Raw genomic sequence first — 21,467 nt, 5'->3', positions numbered from 1 at the left:
CATGCAAGGCAAACACCTTACCTCCATGCTATCTCTCTGGCCCCTATTTATTTATTTTTAATAATATATTTAAGCACCTTGATTACAGACATGATTGGAGTTTGGATTCAGTCATATATCCTGGTTTATTTATTCATCTTCTTAGACATCTTAATTCTCAAATATGTTTCTTTCGTGTGTGTGTGTGTGTGTGTGTGTGTGTTTTTTGTTTTTCTTGTTTGTTTTTTATTTATTTTTTTTTGGTTTTTGGGCCACACCCAGTAACGCTCAGGGGTTACTCCTGGCTATGTGCTCAGAAGTTGCTCCTGGCTTGGGGGACCATATGGGACACCGGGGGATCGAACCGCGGTCCGTCCAAGGTTAGCGCAGGCAAGGCAGGCACCTTACCTTTAGCGCCACCGCCCGGCCCCTGTTTTTTATTTTTTAATTTTGGGCCACACCCGGTGATGCTCAGGGATTACTCCTGGCTTTGCACTCAGGAATCACTTCTTGTGGTGTTCGGGGGAGCACGTAGGATGCAGGGGTTGAACCCAGGTCCACCACAGATAAGGCAAGCCTTGCCTGCTATCTGTCACTCCAGTCCCTCAAGCATGTATCTGATTCTCCACCCCCAGGCCTGCATCAGCAACATTCGTGCGGGGACTGCCACCCCCTATGGGAACAGCATCAAGTCAAGTTGCAGCTATATTGCCTTCAGCTCGGACCGGCCAGGTAGCTCCAATTCCAGCATCACCAGCTCTGGGGTAGTCTGGGGAGCTCTGGGGTGGGGGAGCTGGTAGTCCTGGAACTGTGACAACCAGTGATAGCCAGTGCCAAAAAGATAATCATGGAAGGTTCTGGCTTGGGACTTGCACCTAATAACGAGTCTATAGCTCTGCGCAGAGGTGTGATCTGAGAATTAGAGAAGGGTGGCCTTTTGGTCTCCTGTCTTATGGGCCAGGGATGGGCATTGACCGAAAGTCAGAGCCCTGTTTGTTTGGCAGGTGTGCTGGGCATCGTGCCTCTGGAAGTTCAGGGTGAACACTGGGGGCCCGTGGCCTCCCTGGGCTGCCATTCAGGTGAGTGTGGCTGGGCCCAAAGGCCCAGACTCTCCAGGGCTTTGCATCCCCTCTCCCACTGTCTGCTTTCTGATGGGTCCCGTGGAGCAGTCAGGCCTGAGCAGAGAGGGTCTCCAAACTGGGAGGAGGGGTAACATATGCCCCCTATGCTGGGCTCTAGTCCCTGTCACCGTGGAGACTCAGCCCAGACATGTTGCTTAGCTCTGGGTCCTCTCCCAGAGCCCAGCTGACCCTCCCCACCCCGCCTCCAGGGAGCCTCCCAGAAGAGCTCATAAAGAGCCTTTGTGCACCATAGCCACTTCTGGGGGTACCCACAGCCTGCCTGGCAGCCCGCCTCTCTCTGGGAACAGTCTGCCCTCCTTGCACTGCCAGCCCGCTGCCTGGCCCCTACACTCGGCTGGCACTACCCCTCCATCCCTGATGCCACTGGGCTGGGAGCCTGTCTTTGGGGTGTCTTCCTGGCTGAACTGCACAGGAAGCCGGGTGCTGGGGCACTGGAGCACATCTATACATAGTGCCCGGGACTGATTCCACTTGGGGAAGATGGTGCAGGGCTCTCCTGCGGGGCACACCTGAGATTCAGCATCTCTCTTAGCTGTGTCGTTCTGTCTTGGCACCTTGCTCTCTGCTCAGGGAGGTCACCATGGTGTCAACCCACTCAAGATTAGGACAAAGGCTGGGTGATGAAGTGGCAGTAAAGGATATAGCTTGTGACACAGCTGGGTCCCCCGCACCCACAGCCCATACAGTGCCCCGCATCCAGCCCTGCTGCCTATATCTCCTGCGGGAGGTGCCCGGGGTCAGTACCTGGTTTCAAGCAGCTTCCTGTCCCACTGGCTCTGGGGTCACCTGAGTTCTGGGGTCCCAGGCTACATGTCAGGCAGGGTGGGGGGATATATGGCCTGAGAGCTGTGGACACTCACCAGGGTCTCCCACCACATCTCCACAGACCTGCTCACAGACTTGGATTTCTCACCCTTTGATGGCTACCTGCTGGCCACAGGCTCTGCTGACCAGATGGTGAGTGTGGCTGTGACCCCTCAACAGCTTCTCACGCATCTTTGGATTGTTGTTGTCTGTTTGTTTGTTTTTTTGGTTTTTGGGTCACATTCAGCAGCGCTCAGGGGTTCTTCCTGGATCTATGCTCAGAAATCGCTCCTGGCAGGCTCGGGGGACCATATGGGATGCTGGGATTCGAACCACCATCCTTCTGCATTCAAGGCAAACGCCTTACCTGCATGCTATGTCTCCGGCCCTGTTTTTTTGTTTTTTTGTTTTTTGTTTTTTGGGCCACACCCGGCGTTGCTCAGGGGTTACTCCTGGCTGTCTGCTCAGAAATAGCTCCTGGCAGGCACGGGGGACCATATGGGACACTGGGATTCGAACCAACCACCTTTGGTCCTGGATCAACTGCTTGCAAGGCAAACGCCGCTGTGCTATCTCTCCGGGCCCCCCTGTTTGTTTTTTTAACCAAGTCCCTCACACATCTTTGAGCCACAGGGCTGAGGTGGCTCGGCTGAGCTGTCTGCTGTACCTGGAAGTTTGTGCCCATGAGCCTATGTGCCCGTGAGTCTGTGTTTGCCCATGACTTATGCCCGCAGCCTTCCTGTGCCTAGGCACTGGCCTGGGGGGCTTTTGGCTGTTCCCCACTGCTCGTTGCCTCTGTCCCTGTTCTCTGCTCATAGCCTTCCTTTCTCCCTCCTGCAGGTGAAGCTGTGGCGGTTGGCGGCCCCTGGCCAGCCTCTGCCCTCCGCACCTGGCCTGGTGCTGGGCCCTGAAGGTGCCTCGGTGGCCTCTGTTCAGTGGCATCCCACTGCCGATGGTGTGCTGCTCAGCGCAGCAGGCACTACCGCAAAGGTGTGGGATGCAGTCCAGCAGCGGCCCCTCACAGGTATGAACCTGCCAGCTCCAGGCTTCCCACCTGCTGCTCACTGCCCCCCTGCAAGGAAAAGCAAAGTCTCGTCCAGCCTTACCTCAGACCCAAACCCACCCCAGGGTGCATTGGCCTCATGGACCAGGGCAGAGGCAAGGATGCCACTGCTGGTGCAGCCTGGGCTTCTCAGACTGGACCCCTACCAGTAGGGCTGCCCAGGAGAGGCGCTGTGGAAGGGGACTCACGCCCTGGTGACAAAACAGCATCATCCACTGTCCAATGCTCTGGGCCAGGTGTGCCTCAAGCAAGACCCTGCCCCGGTCTGTAGCCTAGCACCTCATTTTCCCCATTCTCCTCCAGTCTCTCCTTTCTCCATCTATCCTCCCCTCTCCCCTCTTTTCATCCTCCCCTCTCTCCTCTGCCCATATTCCCCTCTCTTTCCTTCTCCATCCTTCCTCTCCCCTCCTCACTTCTGTCCTTCCTTCCTCATTTTACCTCTGCTCCTTCTGGTCTCTGTCCACTCGCTTACCTTAGGCTCTGCTACTTCAATGGCCTCGCAAAGACCCCCTCTCACAGTCTGACCACAGATGTTAGGGCTGGAACTTCACCTCTAGGGCTACTTCTATCCCTTTTATGTCTGCGGATCTATGGGTGGATTTTAAAGCCACTACATTGAGGGGTGATGGGTGTTGGTATGGGGTCAGAGGCCCAGGATTGATGGCCAGGGGTGGGTGTGGGTGAAAGGCCCATGATGAGCCCAGGTGAAGCCAGCTAGAATCAGACTAGAGCCCTGTCCCAGAAACCACCTGCCACCCTTGTCTGGTCTCCCTCTGATCTCTGCTGCTTCTCTGCAGAGCTCGAGACCCACAGGGATATAGTGCTGGGTGCAGCCTGGAGCCGGGATGGAGCCCTGGTGGGCACAGTCTGCAAGGTAAGCAGGAGAGGACCCCTTACCAGGCCATTGTATCCCAGGTACTTTCCAAAGTGGTCCTTGCCCCCACCTGAGTTCTGGGGCCAGGGGACCTGGGGAAGTGTTGTCTGCTCTGTCCATACCCAGGACACGGAACCACCCCCATGTCTGTCTAGGGACCACAGTGGATCCAGGCTAGGACGTGGGGCTGGCAGGAGGGGATGGGCAGGATGAAGCAGGCTGTGTAACTGTATTGTGTCAGGCTTGTCCTGTCCCAAAGGGCGGGTGGGCATGAGCTCTAGAGAGAACAGAGCCGCGCTTGGCCTGGACTTGGAAGTGGCCGGGCCCCAACCAGGGATTGGTGAGTGTAGGGGTGGTCAGCTGGCACCATTGGGGCTGAATGGATAGGTGGGGGGGGGTGTGCAAAAGTTTCTCTGGGTAGTACTGTGGGACCTTCCTGTGCTCCGGCAGAGAGCAGTAACCAGCCACTAGAGGGCGCGCCAACCCCAGAGATTATGCCATCTGTCTATTAGGCCTCTGTGCCTTCGGATATGCAGACCTGGGCCTTTTTTGCCTCCTCATGGCTGTGAGCACAGACCACCTTCATGCCCCACAGCCAGGGCCCTATTGGCTTGGGTTGCATAGTTCAGCATGTCCCTCACAGGGCCCAAGTGCAAGAGATGGGGAGGTGGGGCTTACACTGGGGCCCTCTGTACGCTCTGCTGGGTCCAACTCTTCTGCAGGACCGAGAGCCGCATGTGCTAATGCATACACACACGCAATAACATGCACACACACCACATGTGTACACACATACCACACAAATACCACACACTGTCTCACATTCCAAGTCCCCGCAGGACCTGGCCTTTCTGATTTGTGCTTCCTTCCTTCTCTCTGGTCACTGGGGCTGCTACATAACTGACCAGTATTGGGCGGTCCTGTGGGCTCATCTGGGAAGGATGGTGCCCACCCCTATTCCCAGACTCTGGGGTCCACCCCCCGCGGTGTACAGCGACCGGTGATGCCTGGCACACATCTGCTGGCATAGGCTCTTGCTGCCGTTCTCTGCCTGCTCACCCGTGCTCTCCTCTGCTTCTCCAGGACAAGCAGCTGCGGCTCTTTGACCCGAGGGCCCAGCCCGAGGCCTCAAAGGTGAGTGTGTGGGCAGCGCGCAGGTGCACAGCGAGCTCTGCCGCACCCTGGAGCATGGGGTCACTGGGACAGGGTGGGCTCTTGCAGCTAGAAGGCTTGCTTGGAAGTGTGTGCTGATCCCCACAGCCTAGCTTTGATCACAGAGTGGGGTGTGACCAGGCTGCCCACAGACCTTCTCCATGGAGGCGTCCTGTGGCCTCAGGAAACTAATATGAGATTCCAACTTCCTGCCCTTCTTGGGGACCCTCAGCCAGTCCCGCCCACCTTCCTGGCCACTCAGTAAGAACAACTCATTCCCCTCCCCCGAGATCATATTCTACATGCCTGGGCCTCAGCTGCCACAGTACCCTCCCTCAGTGTATGCTGGGGTCTCTGAGCTATGTCAGAGTTGAGGAGCAGGCCTGTGGGCCTTGGCTCTTGGGACAGAACAGGGTGCTACACCCAAGGGTCACATTCGGTGCTTCAGGCCTCTGGGGACAATTCAGCTGAATGATGCACATTCACTGCCCAACACGAAACGTTCCTTGGAGGCAGACCTGTAGGGTGCTGGCCTGGGAATTCTCTGTTGGAGAGCCTGGCTCAGAGCCCGAGGTCAGAGGCCAGTGGGCCTGGGGCATCAGCTTGTCCAGGATCTGGGAGAGGGTCCTAGAGGGAAGGCCACGGTGAATGGCCATTAGCTGGGCTCAAGCCAACAGACAGGAAGTGAGATGAGTGCTTTGACATTTTGGAAAGAGCATCTTCTGGAACCTGAGACATCTTCCTGAGGAAAGTGTAGTTTAGAAGCTGGAGAGAGAGAGAGAGTGGATAGGACCTTGTATGTGGCTAACTTGGATTTGATTCTAGGACCCCATATTGCCCCCTCCCCAAGTCCCATCAGGAGTTATTCTTGAGCACAGAGATAGCAGTCAATCCTGAGCATTACTCATTGTGGCCCAGGAAATAAAAGGAGACAATTAAAAAAGAAGTGGAGGTGGAGCCAGAGCCCAAGCAATAGCACAGTGGGTAGGGCATTTGCCTTTCACACCACCTACCCGAGTTTGATACCTGGCATCCCATAGAGTCCCCTGAGCCTCTCAGGAGTGATTTCTGAGTGCAGAACCAGGAGTAACCCCTGAGCACTGTGGGACGTGGTCCGAAAAAAAAAGTGAAGGAACAGAATGATACTACAGCACTCTATATAGTCCCAAGAGCCCTGCCAGGAGTAAGCCCTGAGCATCACTGGACATGGCCCCAAAACCAAGTGGAAAAATTGGAGTTCAGCATCTGGTCATCTCTGAATAGACACCTCCCCAACATTCCCTTACCTGGGCTCAAGTGTCACCCAGCGGTCTGCACCCCAGTGGCATGGGGGAGCGTCCCGGGACTCCCTTCATAGACACAAAGCAACTTCTTGGCCCACACAGTTTCTCAGTTCCCTGGGACCAGGACTGAGAGGCACATCTATCCAGGTGACTAATGATGGCTGCCTGTTATGGCCAGTACTGGAAACTGTGGGGACACTTCTGAGGTTGCTCTGACTGGAAGGAGGGAGACCCAGGTCTCCCCCACCCTGTGCTCAAAGCCCCTCCCCAGACCAGGCCTCCCTTCCTGCTGGGCATGGCCTGGGGCCAGCCCCTCTCCTGCACACGTAGGCCACATGCATGCGCACTCACATACAGGCGCGCGCACACATGCGCGCGCGCGCCGAGGTGGAGCCAGTGGCCATGGGCCAAGGGGCTCTAAGTTCTTGGCCGGTGAGAGAGGAGAGAGGGCCTGGTTGGAGGGAGCCTCCTGGAGGGGCTTCTGGGCCCCAGACCTGGGAAGAGCGTGGGCGGCCACCGCCCCCTCCAGGCTCGGCTCTGTGGCTGAGCTGGCTTGGGCCTGGAATGCTGCTCCCCTCGCTCCCCTCCGTGGGCCCTGCCCCCCACTTCCGCCCAGGGCATCTGGCCCACACCTGGCTTCTATTAGGGAAACCGCTGTTGGCAGCCAGGGTCGGTGTGAGTGGGGCCAGCTCAGGGAGCCCCTCCAGGCTCACTCAGAGAGTTGTGTGGGGGTCGTGCCTTTCCACTCCTGAGTCGGCCTTGCTTGTGCACCCTCCATGCTAGCACTCCTGTGGTACTTGCCAGCCTGTGTTGTCCCCTGCAGGCAACAGGCGACACCCCTTTCCCCACGGATGTCCTACAGCCTATTCCCTACCCACAGCCGGGAGCCCCTGGGGGAGTCCAGCTAGAGGGCACAGATGCTAGGGAGCAGCAGCTTGCAACAAAAGAGTTTTGGGGGGATACAGTGGGGGAGAACAAGGCTTCAGCACCCTGGTCCAGGTTAGACTGAAACAGGTTGGTTTCTAACCCCAACTTCTGAGGCTTGACTGAACTTGGGGGCCAGAGAGATTGCACAGCGGTAGGGCATTTGCCTTGCATGCAGTCGATCCAGGACAGACGGTGGTTCGAATCGTAGCATCCCATTTGGTCCCCTGAGTGCAGAGCCAAGAGTAACCCCTGAGCACTGCCTGGTGTGGCCCCAAAACCAAACCGAAAAAGACCGAGCCTGGCCAGAAGAAGGGTGTGGGCAGGTATGAGGGACTCCCTGGAGGAAGGAGGTGTCCCCCAGTGACCTTGCCCCACACAGGAAGTGTTGCCATGGCAATGGGAGGAGGGCCCCCCTGGCTGCAGGCGGCTGGAATGCAGGGTTTGTACAGCTATCCTTACTGGGCCGCACCCTCCAGTGCCAGCATTCAAGGACTGTTCCATATGCTAGAGCACTGCTGTCTGTTAGGGCTGAGCCCACCCGCAACCTGGAGGTTGCTCCTGCCCCCCAGAATGGGCCTCGAGAATTCAAGAGAGAGGCCATAGCCTGAGCTGTGAGCGGAAAACGAGGTGACTGTGGGCAGTGTTGTGTGTCCCTGCCTGACCGGGCTGCATGTGCCCACAGGGGAACGAACGGCTGGGTCACCCCCACATTCTTCCCATCTCATCTCAGCTGCCTTGATGACCTTGGAGGTGCTTGGGACAGCAGGGAGGGCATTTGCCCTGCACATGGCGACCCAGGGTCAGTGCCAGGCACCACATATGGTCTGTCTGGATCCATCAGCACCCCTGCACCCACAACGCCCCACACAGCTCATGACCTAGGTCAAGTACCCGAGCGGGCTTCTATTTTTCTTTTGGGTCATACAGAGCGGTATTCAGGGTCACTCCTAGCTTTGCACTCAGGAATCACTTCTGGGTGGTTTGGGGGAGATGCTGGGGATTGGCCCTGGATCTGCCATGTCCAAGTCAAGCCCTCCCCAATGTCCTATTGCTCCACCCTCTAATGAGCCCCTTTTACAAGCTTCCGGGACTGAGGTGTGGGGGAGTGGCTAGGTTCTGTTCTCAGGCTTAGCAAAGTTCTCAGGGGGCTAGAGGGTGAGCCCGGCAGTCTAGAGGGCAGGCTTTGCATGTTGGGTCTGCTTAGAGACCTGGCTCCACCTGAGTGTTGTTGGGAGGAGAAGAATCCCCAAATTCTACCAGAAAACAGGCAGGGTTCAGTTAGTGAATGCAGGGTGAGTGTCATGGGGTCTGGGTCCCATCCCCAACTTGCAGGAGCTCCCCAAGGTTGCTGCAGGTCAGCCCCCTCCAGCTTCCCAGGGAGATTCTACGGATGGGGCCAGGGCATAGTCTCAGCTGCACTTGGGGGACAATTTCCGGTACATTTCTAGGGGTTTCTGCTCACCAGCCTGGCCTGAGTGTGTCTTGACTCCCTGCACCCCCAGCGCCTCCCGCACTGCCTTCTAGAGCCCACCTGACCTGCCATAATGTTTTTGGGTGTGCTGCTCGTGAGGAAGAACACTTAGGATGGACTCTGGTGCCCCAGAGATCCCCATCCCACTGCGTGCGGAAGGGCGCAAGGGTCCCAGTTCTCAGGCTCGGGCCCCACTTCCGGGCTAGTGGGAGGACACAGTGAGTCTCCCACGAGGCCGCCTCCCCCATTCATTCCCAAGGACACCATGGGAAGCTGGGAGGAAGCTGGCCGGGTATTGGGTGAGCTATTTTTGGTAACAGGGTCTTTTACTCAGGCTCCAGGGGCCGGGGTGACGGGAGGGAGGTGTTTGCATTTCCTCCAGCCCCCCACGCTGGGCCCAGGGGACAAGCCCGCCCACGGCCTTAACTTTCCTCTCCTTCCCAGGCTGGCACTTTGAGAAGGCGGGGCACTGCCTGGCCACCTCGAGTACCCGGACCCCCCCTCCCTAATGGCTGTGGCACTAAGCCTTTGGGACTGCCATGGCTTGTGCCTCCACTTATAAGGGAGGACGAGGTCTGGGGGGCACCAGAGGCCCAGGTTCGGGTGGGGCTGGGCAGTTTCCGGGAGGAGGGAAGTGAGCATGGCTGGGCAGCGGGTTGGCTGGGGGTTCAGCACCCCATCCCGATCACTCCCTGGTCTTGGCTCACTGTGTCTTGTCCCCACAGAGCACACAGGCCCACGAGAACAGTAGGGACTGCCGGCTGGCCTGGACGGGCACCCAAGACTACCTCCTGTCTACCGGCTTCAACCAGGTACCCCAGGCCCAGGAGCAGGAGTGGCCCTGGGTGGTGGGTCACCCCGGGTGGCGGGTCACCCTCGGCTACAGGCTTGTCCATATACGGCCCGGCAGTGGCTGGTTCTGTGCCCCGGGGGAGCTGCGGCCGAGAAGCGCAGATTCCATTCGTGAGAGCTAAGCCTGACCCTGGGAACTGTGTCCTCGTGCCTGGGGAGCCAAGCCACGAGGGAGCCGCCCCCTGTCCCTTGTCACCCCTGGGGCTGTGACAGGGCAGGTCACGAGAATCTGCTGTCCGTTTTCTCTGGACCCTGTCCCTGCATCTCTGAGTGCCCCTACTCCTTACCCCCGCAGATGCGTGAGCGAGAAGTGAAACTCTGGGACACGCGTCAGTTCACCACTGCTGTCGCCTCACTCAGTCTGGATACATCTCAGGGGTAGGAGCCGATGGGGGTGGGAGACATCGGAGTGATCGGAATGGGGTTAGTATGGTCCAGCCTGTGTATGCCCCAGGACCCCTAAACTCTGCAGCAGGGGTGCCGTGATGGGGCATGTTCACATGGGATGGGACTAGTGTGGAGGGTCAGGGTGTTAGCAGCTGAGATGTGGCAGTTTGAGGCATGGGATCACTTGTGACTTGGCTAGCCACGAGCCCACAAGGTGGGCACAGGAATATTGGCTGCCAGCGCGCCAGCAGGTAGGGGGTGCAGTTGGCACAGAATGGAATCAAGCTCAGACTCTTGCGTTCTGCTCTCCCCCGTCCCAGCTGGGAAGAGATAGGGATTTGTTGGGATCTGTGAAGATCCTAGGGCCCCTTTCAAGCCTTGAGCCCAAGTCTAGGCATGAAGGCAAGTGCCTAAGAGCTCTCCCAGGGCTTTTCTGGCACCCTTCAACCTCAAGGAAGGGCCCTGAGAATCCCACCACAGTGGGTGCCCAACTCTGCTCTGTCTCCCAGTGCCCCGAATTAGCATCCCCTCCGGCCCAACTGCCCTCTTGTCACCTTGAACCCTTCACTTAGGGACCCCTGCACAGGAGACAAACACCGGCCAGGCGAGGTTGTCCTGGCTTCCCCACCCACCACTTCCTGCCTGTTGGCCCCACCCAGCCCCATCATGGCCTCTGGAGGAGTCAGCAATGCCCTGGCTGCCCAGACCCCGTGGTGCCACCGGCCAGGGCTGCCCCTGTAATTACAGCAGTTAAGAATAGCCTCCCAGGGCCACATGGCCTGGAATGTCTCAAATCATTCCCAGATGGGCAGCCGAGCCAGGTCTGTCTCTCCCCCAGCCCAGGCTGCACCCCTGCCCTGCACCCGCATCCTTGGCCGCACTGCTGGGACTGTCAGGCCTCTCCGAGCTGATGGACATGTGCCCGGCCTCAGGATCCTGGCAGCCAAGCCCCCCTAGCTGGCTCACTGGTCAGGCTGCCTGAGAGGAATGTGAGGCTCAGCTCTGGGCACAGCCCCAGGTGCCAGCACCTCCAAGCACTCCTGCACTCATTGCTAGACTCAGTGTAGCCCTCGTGGGGCTGGTCGTGTATCAGTCTTTCCAGGGACACCCACTCCCATCCCCCTCTGAAAGCAGCACAGAAGCAGTGCAGGGGGCACACCTGGAGCAAATGTGGAGCAAAGCATGCGTCTGTGTATGTGTTCATGTGAGCGCCTGTGTTTGTACCTGTGTGCTCATGAGGGGACTAGGGTGCTGTGGATGGGAGACTCTGAGTTCTGGAAAGCGTGTGGGCCTCTGGCAGGGGATATGAGGGACGCTGGGGTCCCCTTGTCCACATAGCCCAGCCACCACCTCAGGTACCTACTGGAGGCTGGGACCCCTCCCCGCCTGGCAACTTTTGCCCCCCATGATGACCTAGCACCTGATAAGCCATAAAGACCCTTTCTGTACCCCCTTAGGTCCCTTTGGGTCTCTTCCTTCCTTTATGCTCATTTTGGGAGTGGTGGAAACTGTGGGTGTGTAGCAGCGAGGGAGACCACCACAGATGGTGGGCAGTGAGGAGGGAGCATTGAAGTGGGGGGCAGTGTTGTGAGAGGTGGAAAGTGGGGGAGTATAATGTGGGGGACAGTGATTAATGTGGGGATAATGATGTGGGGGACTGGAATGGGGACAGTGGAGTGGGTGGATGTAGCCAGGACAGACGTGGAGACACTGCCTGTCTTCACCTAGGTCACTGCTATAGCTGCATTTGGGCTTGATCCCCATTCTGGCCTCCTTTTACCCCAGCCCCAAGCTGAGACGACCTTCCCCAGGGTCAGTGCTCCCCCATTCCTTGGCTACCACTGACCCCAAAGGTTTGGCTATGGTGGTCTCCCTGCCTGTTCCACAACAGGCCTACAACCTGACCCGACTGTGGGCTCCCTCCTGGGAGCCCCCCTCATACATCCTCTTTGTGACAGAACCACAGGAAGCCCACCTGGCCCCACCCCAGCCCCTGCTCCTACAGCCGCCAGAACTTCGGCAGCTGCTAATTGAATCCAGAGCCTGGTGTGGCCGGCAGTGCTGACATCAGCAGCCGAGCCACAGGTCTTCGCCCCCCCCCCCCCCCCCCCCCCCGCCAGGCACAGCGGGTGGGCACATGAGCAGAGCAGTGTGCCCTTATGCCCTCCCACTGTAAGGAGGAGCCACTCCCCACACTGCCCACCTCTCCACTCCCTTAGGCCCTGCTCTCACCATGGCCTGTCTGAGGCCTTCCATGAAACTCCCACTTCCAGGCTTTCTGGAAAGCCCGGCAGACCCGAACATAAGGAGCGGGTGGACATCACCTCCTCCAGCCCTGTGTCCTACTGTCCCGAGCACATCCAGAACCATCAGGTACCCCTGCCCACAGGAATAGCAGACTCAGCTCAGCCCAGAATCCCTGGGGACTGGATGTGGCTCCCTTTGTTCTGATCAAGTCCTCAGGGCCAACATGCCTAGTACCTGGTGCCCATCAGCCGGTGTTGGGCCTCTAGTGTCCCCACTGATCATAGCTCAGGACCCTAGGAGGATGCCTGGAAAAGACTCATCTCATGTTATCTTTTATTTTTCTTACAAAAAGAAAGGCCTTCATATTCTCATTTGTCTTACAAAAAAACCAAAAAAAAAAACCCAAAAAACTCAAGTCCTTGTCTGAGTTCAGAAAGTGTTCTTCCCGGAACAAACGGGAAAGGCTCTCTCATAAATATATTTTATGAAGCAAACAATCTGTTCCAAAGTGTCTGTCTTCCAGTTTCTTCTGCTCCTTCTTTGTTGCTCCTGGGGCTACCTGTCTGTCCCCAGCCCCTCTGACCCTGCTCAGAGGGGAGGGGGTTCCTTGGGCTGAGAGATCCTGGGCTCCCCGCCTGGGCCTGTGACCAGCACACAGCCATACCACTGCAGACCGTGCTCCACGGAGGAGGCCGGGCTCCAGGACCTCAGAGGTCGCAGACTCGGTGTCCAAATCTTCTGAGGAGGAGGTCAGGTGGGGGACTGGCCCTTTCCCAACGCATCCTTGGACTCTGGGCAGCTGCCTCCCCCGGCTTAGATGTAGGGCTTTGCGGGCAAAGGCCCAGGGTAGCCCATGAGTGGCACCTCGCACTCCGGCCTGCTGGCCAGGGCATCCCCCCCACTCTCAGCAGCCTTGAAGCCTGGCTCCAGAGGGGCCTTCACTCCCTCCAGTTCCAGAGGCCCAGCCCCGGGCACCCCCTGTTCCTTGGCCTGAGCTGATGCAGCCGCCCGTCCCCGTCGCACACAGTAGGCGGCGCCCACAGCGGCCAGTGCAGCCAGGAGCACAGCAGCCAGTGCAGGCGCGATGAGGAGGGGCAGCTTGTCTTGGCGGGCTTGAGTGACTGGGGCGTGGCTAGAACGCGTGTCTGGTGGGGTATGGGCCTCCCCACACACCTCCTCACCTTCAGGTACCTGCCCGGCCCCCAGGGGCTGCACGCAGATGGAGTAGGTGGCATTGGGCCACAGCTGGGTAACTGTGTACTCAGCCAACGAGGCAGGTAGCCGCAATGTTACAGGCCGCCCGTCAGGGCCTGACAGGTTGCGGTAGGTGAGGCGGAGGCTGCGGAGCTGCCCGGGGACACCATGTAGAGTGCGGCGCAGGGCCACGCGCAGAGATGTAGGGCTGGCCGGCTCTATGCCCAATGGTGGGGGCCTGGCGGGCCATTGGGTGGCAGGAGCTTGGTGGGGCCCCATCAGACTCTCACAAAACAGGCCCGTGAAACCCTCTGGGCACAGACAAGTGGAAAGGAGACGTGGCCCCAGGATGCAGGTGCCCCCATGGAGACAGGTGGACTCAGGGCAGTCCTGGGCTGAGGGGGCTGGTCCCGTAGTGGGGAGGGCGGCGGGTGGCAGGCTGGGCAGCCTGGTGGTTGGCTCCGCGAAGTGGAAGTGGGTGAGCGTGGTGCTGGCAGGAGTGGGTAGGGTGGGCTGCCCCGCTGTGGGCCCACTGGTCGGCGTCGTGGCTGTTGTGGTGGTTGCCGGGCAGCCAAAGTCAGCATAGCTCAGGTCCAGGAGCAGTCGGCCAGCGTTCTTGGGTGGGAAATGGCAGCGAGTCTCCTCAGGGCTGGCCAGAGCCACGTGGCTCTCCCGCACCCATGGCCCAAACCAGCTCAGCGGGCATACACAGTTGAAGGGGTTGCGGGCGGCTGCCAGGAGCCGCAGGTGTGGGAAGAGGCCTGAAAGTTCCCGTGGCAGGGCCCGTAGGCTCAGGTTGCTGAGATCCAACTCCTGGAGGCCCGTTAGGCCTGCCAGTTCCTCGGGCCACAGCTGGGCGATGCGGGTGTTGCCGGCCAGCCGCAGGCGGGTCAGGCCCCGCAAACCCCATAAGGCAGTCGGCACACGCTCCAGCTGGTTATCAGCCACGTCCAGGTCATGCAGATTGCGCAGGCGTCCCAGCAGCCCCTCGTCCAGGTCCCGCAGCCCCAGGCCGGCAAGCCACAGCACCTCCACGTGCGGTGTGTCCAGGGCGCCAGGCTCCAGGGCAGCCAGCGGGTTGCGGCTAAGGTCGAGCAGCAACAGGCGTGGCAGCTGCAGAGGGGGCAGTGCTCGCAACTCGTTGTCGGGCAGCTTGAGCTCCAGTAGGCTGCCGAGCGCGTTGAAGGCACCAGGCTGGATGTGGTGCAGTTGGTTCTTGCCCAGGTAGAGACGCTCCAGGCGCCACAGACCGCTGAAGGTCTCGTTGGTGACCTCGCGCAGCTGGTTGGCTGTGAGGTCCAGGTTCCGCAGGCTGGCAAGGGGCTGGAAGACGCTGCCGGGCAGGCTGGCGAGCTGGTTCTGGGACAGGTCAAGGAGCTCTAGGCTCTGCAGAACCGAGAAGCTGCCTGTATCCAGCGTGGTGATGCCATTCTTGAACACGTACAGCTGAGCTGTGTCTGGGGGCACGTTGGGGGGCAGCGTGGCTCCCCGACGGGCAGTACAGAACACAGTCTGGGGCTGGTTGCATTGGCAGCCAGATGGGCAGCCCTGGTTGGGCCTCGGGACCGCCAGCAGGAGCAGCAGAAACAGCAGTGGCTGGGGCGGGAGAGTCCTGGGGTGCATTTTCTGGTCCCTGGGAGTGGACAGGATAGCAGAAACACATGAGTCAGGGTCCCTAGGGACAGATGACACCACGAGGCCCCCAGCCCCCCTCCCACAGTCCTCGTGAGTCAGACCCCAGCGCCATGGGCTTACTGCACTCTGTGGCAGCAGCAATAGGGCCTCACCACATCCAGTCACTAGGGCAATAGCAGGGGGCACTGAGTACCCCAACACTGTGGCAACAAACAGCCCCAAGTCTGCCAAGGTGGGTAGGGTGGGGGTCGTAAGCAGAAAAGTGGCTGGCCCTGTCCAGGTCCCCTATGCTCATGTCCTTCATGGGCCAATGGTGGAGCCTCCCGTTGCCATGAAGTGGCCAGCAGGGGGGTCCCTGTGCGCACGCATGTGACCCGTTTTCAGGCACTGGGACAGGTCAGGGTAAGGATCTCACCCTCTGAGCTCCTAGGGGCTCAGCTTTGGGGCAGAGGCAGTGCAGTTGCCTCGGGGACAGTCACCCCCACTGGATCTTCCTGCCATCTGTCCTCTCAGGGTCATTGGGGCTCCAGAAAGTACAGCAGCTTTTCCTGCCTCCCTCTCCCTAAGAGGCAAGCTCCCATAGCCTCAAGTGACAGAGGGGAGGGGTCCCTGAGGCAGAGACCCAGTGTCCTCTTGAGTCCAGTTTCCAGCTGTGTCCAGGTATGACCCATCTGCCACAACCAAGGGGCCACACCACCCCACACAGTAAGGGCCCCTGAAGCCCCTGTGAATGCCCCTCCCTGCCAGGCGCCTCCTGTTCAAACACACAAGGGCCTTTTGTGCTGCTCAGCCTCCCCTTCCCCCATACTGGCCGAAAGACAGGTAGCAGCCCCCACCGGCCTGCATCCGCCTAAAGTCCATTGGCTGCCCCTCCCCCGAGGGACACAGGAGGTTCCAGGACCCCCATCCCAGCACGGGGTCCTCCGGCTGGTTCCATTGGGGTCTCAGAACCCAGGCGGTGGAGAGGGGGCCCGACCTCAAATAAACATCTCCATCAGAACCTCCGTGTTCCACCCCTCACACCACCCTTGCTGACTCAGAGGGTGGGGCCTGGCCTCCAGATGTGGAGTGAGCGCCTGCCGCCCCCTATGTGGACCTAGGGGTAAGGAGGGCAGGGGCAGGAAGGGGCTTCAAGGCCAGCCCCGCACCCCCAGGCTGCAGAATTATGGGAGGTACTGCCCAGCTCTTGCCAAGGAGCCAGCGAGGGCCCTGGACTTAGATCATCACTGGGCCTTGAGTCCTCCCAGTGACCTGGGGAACGTCAGGGATGTGTTATTAAGAGCCAACCAAGAGTTGGGACGGGGGCTTTATAAGCATCCACTGAGGCCTCTGTGGGGGGCTCGGTTCTGGAAGGAGGGGTATGTGAACTGTCCTCAGGCCAGCCCATGTCCACGCATGGCCTCATCGGGGGCAGCGGGAGGGGCTATGAGTCAGGACAGTCTCATCTCAGCGCCCTAGGGCCCCAGGGGGACCTTGTCAGGCTGGGCAGACTGACAGGCCTGCATACCCGTCACGATGCAGGCCAGAGATTGCACACAGGGTCTCTACAGCCTGCAGGTCCAACCCGAAGCTCCGGGCTTCCATGGCAAACACCGCCGGCCAGGCCTGGCCTTGGCCCAGCCCAGGAGTCTGCCAACCCCCCAAGGCAGGCGGGACGGTGCCGGCGGCCAGCCCGGCTGGCTCCGGTTTCGCTGACGTGTCTCAGGCGGCTCAGGGCCCGGCCTAGCCCGCCTGCCTCCCCCTCTCCAGTGGGGCAGAGATGGGGGGGCTCCATCCTGGACCACGCAAAGGAACCAGGGGCTCGGGTTTCCATCTCTCCGTCCACCACTATTCACTGGGTAGGAGAGGCTGGACCCCCGAATCCAGGGGTTTGGTCCCCTAGACAATGGGATGGGACACTTGTGGATGCTATGTGTTTGCTCCATCCCACCCTAGTAGACACCTCAGTGACTTAGCATGATGGGACCCATTCCCTGGGAGCAGACCTGACTCAGGCCTGCATCCTGCAAGAGCAGGCCCTGGGGCGGCAGGGCAGGTGCCACTCTTGGGCCAACGCCAGCAGCCCCAGAACTGTGGTGGCAAGGGCCCAACTAGAAGTGGGCTGGAGCAGAAGCCACTGTTGGCACGTGCATTTGGGGCTAATGAATGACACGGGGCTGGGCTGAAACTGCCCATCACTGCCTCCTAATGACCCCACCCAGAGCTGGGCATCCATCAGGGAAGCCCCAGCCTGCAATTAACCCCGGAGATGCTGCAGGGAGACCTGCATTACCAGGCCAGGGAGATGAAGGGAGTGGCCCCTTGAGCGGGGTTGAGTCCTCAGGCACTCTTCTGGGCTTTGCCAGCCAGCTGAGGATAGTGGCAGGTGGGCGTGATGGGGGTGAGGTGCAGGGCTATAGCCTGCCCCTCCCCCGTGGGTCTCCTCTGGCGCCAAGGCCCATCCAAGCCTGGGGCCTAGGGCCAGGAGGGCCCAGTGACCCGCCGGCCCCAGCCCCAGCCCTGCAGCCCGAGCCAGCTTCCAGCCAGCTTTCCGCCCTCCTTAATTAAATCTCTCGGGCAGCCTCTGAGGAATGTCAAAGCCGAGTTGCATTCCCGGGAGGAGACCAGTGGGGAGACGCATTGGCCCTCTCGCTGCCCCCACCCCCGTGACTTGTGGTGGCCCATGTGGGCCTGCTTCAGCCTCCTCAGACCCAGGGAGGCTGGAATAAGGAAAAATTGGGGGCAGGGGTGGGGGAAACCTGTGGGTCTGGCCTGCTTGGCGGACGGGCCCCAGCCCCACTGAGCGGAGCGAAAGCAAACCGGCTCTGGAATGTGGAAACCGATAAAGGCAGGGGCTGAGCACCCCTGCCAGCCCGCCCGCCCACTGTGCCAGCCTCCCCCGCACCCTTGCACACAGCCCACTCGGATCACGCGCGGACACTCGCGCCAGTCCCCCCCCCAACAGGAACTCGCAGGAATTCCATAGCAGTGAGGGGAGTTGGTTCCTTGGCAAGACAGCCTCAGGCTGCCCGGTCCAGGAGGGGACTCCAAGGAGAACTGAGGGGGTTTCTGAGAGGGCTCAATGACCCATTACCGTGAACTCAGAGCTGGCCAGTGCTCAGGGGCTACCGGCCTTGGTCATCAAGGGGCCCAGGCTGACCCACTTGGGCTTGGTGGTCCAGGATTGGGATCCACTGTGTGATGGTTACACAGCCCAGAAATGGGGTCCACTGGACCTGACTCTTTTACCCGAGCCTGCTTTCAGCCCAATTGAGATGGAGGTGTCAGTGGTGAGAACCCACTCTCTCCAGTCCTGGGGTGGGCACTGCTTCCTGTGTGGAGCCCCAGACCTCAAACCATATCAAGCTTCTGGAGAGGTGGTCATGGCCCTTACACAGCACTTTCCAGCCCTCTGGAGTGGCCTGGGGGGGGGGCGTTTTCCCCATGTAACTGTGGCTGGGGGTGTGGTACCCTGGCCCCCTGCCTGGCACAATCATGCTCCTCCTTTCTGGGGCTTAGAAGAGCCAGATAATGGTCTGGAGAGGTTCCAGCTGGGCTGCTCATTACCAGAACCTTCTTCCTGCCTCTGACACTCTGTTTACAGAAGCTGGGGGCTGAGTCCCCAGGGAGAGGAGAGCAAACCGGGGGACGAGCCCGCCCTCCCCTCCCCCACGGTCCGCCTCAGCCCTGAGGCCTGGCCAGCAGCTGGGATCCTGATGGACCTCACGCTGCCTGCTGGGTCATGAACCCCCGCATCCAAAGTGCACCCCCAAGAGTTCTGTGCCCCAGGGTGATGCCTCCCCTCCAGGGTTCCATCCACCTGCCTTTGATGCAGCAGGTGGGCAGGATTCCCCAGGACCTTGGAGCCTTTCTCCGCCCAGGTCCCCACGGATAGGATTGGAGGCGGTCAGCGACCCCAGGGTGGTAATCGTTAACCAAGGGCCGACGCACAAAGCTTGGCACAAACCCACTGGCTGGTAGGTGAGCACCGGGGTTCTGAGCAACCCCAGCCCAGACACACAAAGGATATGGCTAGCTCCTGAGGTCATGGAGCTCACAGCCGCCAGGAAAGACCCTGACATGGGCAGAGCTGGGCACCCAGGACCTGGTGGTCTCTTGGCTGGTGCATGATCATCAGGTGCCTGCCTGCCAGCACCCCCTCCTTGGTTGCCCGCCTGGGGGCTGGGGCCTGGCTGTGCACTGTGGCAAAGTGCTCAGAGCTCCAGGCAGCGTGTCCATGCAGAAATGCGGGGGCCCTGGGGGTGAGGGGGTGCTCCAGGCCCGGAACCTGACAGCGTAAGTCCCGGAGAGGAAAGAGCTTCGGCTAGGCCAGCGCCCCAGGGGTTTGATTCATAAAACTGGTCGTGCCGGAGGGCCCAGCCATAGGAGGAAGCGGCCGGCTGCGGGGAGGGGGTGTTTATTTTGTCTGCTCCAGCCGGCGGCCCGGCCGGTGAGCTGTGGGGGTGCAGAGCCGCCTGGCCAGGTGAGCCTGCGGGGTTGGGGCGCCGCGTACCCGCGCGGGGGGTGTTGCAGGCGTGTGCGCGCGTCGGGGGTCCGCCGAGCACACCCCGGGAGCTCCGTCATCGCCCCCCAGCTTGGCGGACACTCACCGGGAAGCGGCGGCTGCGGCAGCGACAGCCAGGCGGGGCGGGCCGTGGCCTCAGTCCTTCCCGGGCCGGCCGGGCCGGAGGTGTCCTGCCTGGGTCCGGTCGGCGTCCAGGTCCCGAGGCAGCCGCGTCCGCGTCTCCCCGCCCCGGGCTCGGGCCGCGGAGTCGGCTCGGGTTTTAAAGGAAGGGGGCGTGGTCCCGTGGGTGCGGGGGCGTGGCCTCTCGTCATTGGCTGGCTTGGGAAGGGGGCGTGGTTGGCTAGCTGCCCTGTACGCTGCAATTACGGACCCTGGGGACCAGAGGATGGCTTACCTGCTTTTGCTTGCTGGCCTGTCTGCCATCTCCGCCCGGATGGGCAGGCGGTGCTTGGCCGGCCTACCCCGGACGCGGGGTCTTGGGTGCCAGCCCTTCTGCTACTCGTTTCTGCATGGCTCTAGACAAAACCCCCCTTTTTCTTTTATTTGGGGGGGTTTGGGTCACACCCAGCAGCGCTCAGGGGTTCCTCCTGGCTCTATGCTCAGAAATCGCTCCTGGCATGCTCGGGGGACCATATGGGATGCCGGGATTTGAACCACCTACCTTCTGCATGCAGGGCAAACGCCTTACCTCCATGCTGTCTCTCTGGCTCCTAAACCTCCTTTTTTTTTTTTTTTTTTTTTTTTTGGTTTTGGGCCACACCCGGTGACGCTCAGGGGTTACTCCTGGCTATGCGCTCAGAAGTCGCTCCTGGCTTGGGGGACCATATGGGACGCCGGGGGATCGAACCGCGGTCCGTCTCCTAGGCTAGCGCAGGTAAGGCAGGCACCTTACCTCGAGCGCCACCGCCCGGCCCCCTAAACCTCCTTTTTATTTCCTCCTAAGAACTCAACGAATAGGGCCAGAGCCAACGTATAGGGAATTGTATTTGCCAACTCCGGTTTCATCCACATTGACCCATATGGTCCCACCCCTCCTGATCACTGTCTGGAGTGATCCCTAAATGCAGAACCAGGAGTATTCCCTGAGCACTGCCAGATGAGGCCCCCAAACCAAAAACAAACAAAAACACAACAAAACCTGTGGATAGAGGCCAGAGAGATAGCATGGAGGTAAAGCGTTTATTTTGCATGCAGAAGGACAGTGTTTCGAATCCCGGCATCCCATATGGTCCCCCAAGTCTGCCGGGGGCGATCTCTGATTGTAGAACCAGGAGTAGCCCCTGAGCACTGCTGGGTGTGACCCAATAGCAAAAAACCAAAACCAGGGCCCAGAGAGATAGCACGCAGGCGTTTGCCTTGCAAGCAGCCAATCCAGGACCAAAGGTGGTTGGTTCGAATCCCGGTGTCCCATATGGTCTCCCATGTGCCTGCCAGGAGCTATTTCTGAGCAGACAGCCAGGAGTAACCCCTGAGCAACGCCGGGTGTGGCCCAAAAACCAAAACCAAAACCAAAAACCAACAAAAATACTGTGAATATAGACAGATATCCAGCACAGCAGGTAAGGCATTTGCCTTTAATACACTGGGTTGGATCCTCAGACCCCAGTAGGATTCTCCTGATCAACCCAGAAGTGAGCTCTGAGGGGCCTTAGAGATAGTACAGTGATAGGGCGTTTGCCTTGCATGCAACCAACCCAGGATGGATGGTAGTTTGAATCCCGGCATACCATATGGTCCCCCTGAGCCTGCCAGCAGCAATTTATGAGCGCAGAGCCAGGAGTAACCCCTGAGCACCACTAGGTTTGGCTCTAAAATAAGCAAACAGAAAAATGTCCCAGTGTGGCCACACACAGCCCTTCTGACAGCTTCCTACATCCATTTTTTTTTTTGTGGACCACACTGGTGTTGCTGGGGGGGGGGGGGTGTTACTCCTGACTCAGCTCACTCCTGGGG

General features: G+C 59.7%; 3 protein-coding genes across 3 annotated transcripts in view; 1 reads left to right on the top strand and 2 right to left on the bottom strand.

The window, feature by feature from the left end:
• The window catches only part of HMOX2 (heme oxygenase 2), a 205,912-nt gene that overhangs the window by 53,263 nt on the left and 131,182 nt on the right, over positions 1 to 21,467 (bottom strand). The gene's annotated exons all lie outside the window — the stretch shown is intronic.
• CORO7 (coronin 7) overlaps positions 1 to 21,467 on the top strand; it is a 39,524-nt gene that overhangs the window by 3,560 nt on the left and 14,497 nt on the right. Inside the window, exons 2-9 of the mRNA XM_049768443.1 lie at positions 615 to 711; positions 984 to 1,058; positions 2,008 to 2,078; positions 2,766 to 2,949; positions 3,786 to 3,862; positions 4,946 to 4,996; positions 9,421 to 9,507; positions 9,843 to 9,925. Of these exons, the coding sequence (XP_049624400.1) occupies positions 615 to 711; positions 984 to 1,058; positions 2,008 to 2,078; positions 2,766 to 2,949; positions 3,786 to 3,862; positions 4,946 to 4,996; positions 9,421 to 9,507; positions 9,843 to 9,925 (725 nt within the window). The remainder of the gene's footprint in view (positions 1 to 614; positions 712 to 983; positions 1,059 to 2,007; positions 2,079 to 2,765; positions 2,950 to 3,785; positions 3,863 to 4,945; positions 4,997 to 9,420; positions 9,508 to 9,842; positions 9,926 to 21,467) is intronic.
• Positions 12,503 to 19,728, bottom strand: VASN (vasorin). The gene is made up of 2 exons (XM_049768453.1): positions 19,600 to 19,728; positions 12,503 to 15,008 (listed from the first exon to the last, which is right to left on the bottom strand). The coding sequence occupies exon 2, from the start codon at positions 14,996 to 14,998 to the stop codon at positions 12,995 to 12,997; it is 2,004 nt and encodes a 667-aa protein (XP_049624410.1). The 5' UTR covers positions 14,999 to 15,008; positions 19,600 to 19,728; the 3' UTR covers positions 12,503 to 12,994.

The sequence above is a fragment of the Suncus etruscus genome, chromosome 2 (assembly GCF_024139225.1).
Source record: "Suncus etruscus isolate mSunEtr1 chromosome 2, mSunEtr1.pri.cur, whole genome shotgun sequence".
Lineage (NCBI taxonomy): Eukaryota > Metazoa > Chordata > Mammalia > Eulipotyphla > Soricidae > Suncus > Suncus etruscus.
Note: the sequence above shows the minus strand (reverse complement) of the source record. Positions and strands in the feature narration are given on the sequence as shown.

What these genes read in the sequence shown, in the direction of transcription:
- VASN (XM_049768453.1), bottom strand. Translation starts at nt 14,998, where the DNA reads ATGCACCCCAGGACTCTCCCGCCCCAGCCACTGCTGTTTCTGCTGCTC.